The sequence below is a fragment of the Orycteropus afer genome, unplaced genomic scaffold (assembly GCF_000298275.1).
Source record: "Orycteropus afer afer isolate SDZICR_OR568_19922 unplaced genomic scaffold, OryAfe1.0 scaffold00020, whole genome shotgun sequence".
Taxonomy (NCBI): domain Eukaryota; kingdom Metazoa; phylum Chordata; class Mammalia; order Tubulidentata; family Orycteropodidae; genus Orycteropus; species Orycteropus afer.
The window spans coordinates 10,519,115-10,522,308 of NW_006921607.1; the positions used below are offsets into that span (position 1 = coordinate 10,519,115).

The 3,194-nt window shown below is 60.6% G+C and overlaps 1 protein-coding gene across 1 annotated transcript; it reads left to right on the forward strand.

Annotated features, from left to right (window-relative positions):
- The first annotated feature begins 291 nt into the window (after nt 1-291).
- Nucleotides 292-1,962, forward strand: TP53INP2 (tumor protein p53 inducible nuclear protein 2). The gene is made up of 3 exons (XM_007934581.1): nt 292-415; nt 854-1,142; nt 1,704-1,962. The coding sequence occupies exons 1-3, from the start codon at nt 292-294 to the stop codon at nt 1,960-1,962; spliced, it is 672 nt and encodes a 223-aa protein (XP_007932772.1).
- Nucleotides 1,963-3,194: the final 1,232 nt, after the last annotated feature.

A 3,194-nucleotide genomic window follows, 5' to 3' on the forward strand; every position in this document is an offset into this window, starting at 1 on the left:
GTACCCAGGCACTGTTCTAAGCATTTTACAAATGCTTAGCTCATTTAATTCTTGTAAGAGCCACAGGAGGGCATTCTTGTTATTATTGTCATTTGACATATGAGAAAACCCTCTACTGCCTCGCTGTAGCCTCCCCACATGTTCCTGGTACTCTCAGCATTATGCGGGATGGGGTAGTATCACCTGTTCCCAGTCCGAGTCACTGTGGTACTGACTCTTCTCTTCCCCTCCCAGGTTTCCGAGCTGCCATAGGGCGCCCCCCAGAGGCCGCTTAACTCCCAGGTCCCCACCATGTTTCAGCGCTTCACCAGCCTCTTCTTCAGCGCTCCTCCACCCCCTGAGGACCTTGACTGCCCCCACGCCTTCGTTTCTGAGGAAGATGAGGTGGACGGCTGGCTCATCATTGACCTGCCGGGTGAGGCCTGAGTCGGGGGGCGAGGACTCTGACATTTGGGCCTGTGAAGTCATCGTGAACGCAGAAGGACCAGCCGGGGAAGGAAGGGCGCTGCTAGAGATTGGGGAGTTCCCCCAAGTCTACAGGGCAACCTCGGGGCTGAGGCAGTTATACTACAGGGGGTTAACAGGGCCCTCTCCCCAAGCAAGCCTGGGCTGTCTCCCCGGGATGCAGCTTTGGGGCCACACCTCAGGTGCCCAAAGGCAGGTTGAGACCCCTGGCCCGTGGGTGCCCGTGGGTGCCCGTGGGCGCGGCAGGCAGGACTGCGGGTCTGACTAATGATGCCCTTTCTCTCCCTGCCCCCTTGTGTTCGGTGTGTGTGTGTGTGTGTGTGTGTGTGTCCCTCCCCGCTGCGCCCCCCTCAAACGCCTGGCTCCCCCTTCCACGCCCGCCCCGTAGAGAGCTACGTGGCTCCACCTAGCCCCGGGGCTGCTCCGGCTCCCGCAGGCCGACCCCCGCCCGCGCCCTCCTTGATGGACGAGAGCTGGTTTGTTACCCCTCCCGCCTGTTTTACTGCAGAGGGACCCGGACTCGGGCCCGCCCGCCTCCAGAGCAACCCCCTGGAGGACCTCCTCATCGAGCACCCCAGCATGTCCGTTTACGTCACTGGCAGTACCATAGTGCTGGAGCCGAGGTCCCCTTCCCCGCACCCCGACGTTGCCCAGCCTGAAGGCCACCTTAGCGACGGGTAAGTGGGCTGGGGATGGAGCCGAGAGGGCCACAGGGGGCGTATCTTGTAAGCAAGGGACCAGACCTGGAGACGAGGGTCGAGGCCTGGAGCCCTTTGCGAGTGGAAGGGGTGGGGCCGCGAGGGGGCGTGTCTTCCAGGCAATGGGCAGGGCCTGTGAGAGGGCGAGGCTTGGAGCTGGTCCGAGACGAAGGGGCGGGGCTTTGAGATGCTGGAAACTTGACCTGGTGGTCAGGGAGGGGGCTTGGGACTCTGAAGAGGTTGGCAAGGAGGCCTGGGGCGGACTTGGAAGCGTGAGCGGTGGGGCCGCTTCTAGAGGCTTTTCTAGAACGAAGGGGAGGAATTGGGGGTTGGGGCCGAGACTTCCCTGGGGCCGGCTTACCTGTCACAGGAGTTAGACCCAAGGAGGCTTTTCCTGGTTGCCTTGGGGAGGAGCCTGGACTCACAAGAAAGGCATTAGGCGGTCCCTTGAAGCAGAGACAATGCTGAGCCAAGGAGAGGGAGCTGGGACCAGGGTAGGAGCTGCCAGTGGCCTGCAGCTTGTCCACCTTGTGCCTCCAGGGAGTTGGCGCCCGTCCGCCGTGAGCCTCGGGGCCTCCACCACGCCGCAGCCGCTGCCCCGCTGCCCGCTCGGGCTGCGCTGTTGGAGAAGGCGGGCCAGGCACGGCGGCTGCAGCGGGCCCGACAGCGGGCTGAGCGCCATGCGCTGAGCGCCAAGGTGGTGCAACGACAGAACCGCGCCCGGGAAAGCCGTCCACGTCGGCCCAAGCACCAGGGCAGCTTCGTCTACCAGCCGTGCCAGCGCCAGTTCAACTATTGAGCGTCCGTGGGTCACCCCACGAACCCCTCCCCGATTCCTGACCCCTGTGGGACTCCTCCACCGCAGCCAGTGTCTTCCTCGAGGGAAGGCCAAGGCCTACCGCGGGCTGGACACCACACCCTTACCCCCTTGTTGAGTGTGTGAGATGGGGTGACAGCCTCATCCACGTCAACTCTCTCGATTTCTCTCTGACCCTCTAATTCACCTCTGAACCTTCTCTTGTTCCTCTCATCTTCTGTTCTCCTGGCCCCATGCCCAGCATCCGATCCTCCATTCCCTCCACCCCTGACACTTCATCCTTCCTTCTCTGATCCTCAGCCCTGTCTCTGTCCTAACATTCCCCTTCACTCTTTCCCTCTAGGCCTCCACCTACACCCCACCCCTATTTCTGAGAGCCTCTTCCACTCTATGAACTGGCTCAATCACCACCTTTACACTCCTCACCCCACCCTATGTTTGACACTACATTCACCCTTCTTCCCTAATTCTCTGCCACTGTAGCTCCTTCTAAGTGGAGGGGGGTTTGTGGAGTAGGACCCTGAGCTCAGCTCCGACCAGGTACAACCTGTGGGGCTGGCCTGCTGCCCTGGCCCTCCAGTAAGGGCTCAGACTCAGGGTTCTCCTTGTCTCTTTCCTCTACTTCTCTCTCCCCTGGGGGCTGGGCTCCTTGGAGCTGCTTCAGCCTGGAAAGGTAAAGTATGTAGAAGAGGACAGTGAGATGTGAGTCAGAGGGAGAAGGTGGAGGGAATCGAGGGAAGGAGGTAGCTTACTGGAGATGTAGACGGAAGGACAGACGGGTTGAGAAGCTGTAGGGAGCAGGGCACCATGGGAGCTGGCACTGTGCTAGCTCAGAGAGACCAAGCCCTGCTCATAGGTTAGAGCCTGGAGTCTGCCCCCACTTCCCTTTCCTGTAACCCCACCTCCCAAGTTTTTTCCTAAAATCCAGGCAGTTCATCCCTCTGCAAGGTCCTGTGTCTATAGTTAGTACCTTGTACCCTACTCCCCAACATGTCACCCCAGGAGTAGAGACTGGGCATGGCCCTGCCATCCTGGCCATCTGTTCACATGCCCAAGGTGCTAGAACTAGCTTAGGGGAGATGCAGGCCAGAGGGCTTCTGGTCAGGGAAAGGGCACACTCCAGGGTAAGAATGCAGAGCAATGAAGCAGGGAGGACAAGCTCTGGGGTGCAGCTACCCCAAGACAGACAGCTCAGCCCTCCTCTTGCCTCTGGC

What these genes read in the sequence shown, in the direction of transcription:
- TP53INP2 (XM_007934581.1), top strand. Translation starts at nt 292, where the DNA reads ATGTTTCAGCGCTTCACCAGCCTCTTCTTCAGCGCTCCTCCACCCCCT. An exon ending in GCTCATCATTGACCTGCCGG is followed by an intron (nt 416 to 853) that starts GTGAGGCCTGAG and finishes CCCGCCCCGTAG; the next exon opens with AGAGCTACGTGGCTCCACCT. An exon ending in GAAGGCCACCTTAGCGACGG is followed by an intron (nt 1,143 to 1,703) that starts GTAAGTGGGCTG and finishes TTGTGCCTCCAG; the next exon opens with GGAGTTGGCGCCCGTCCGCC.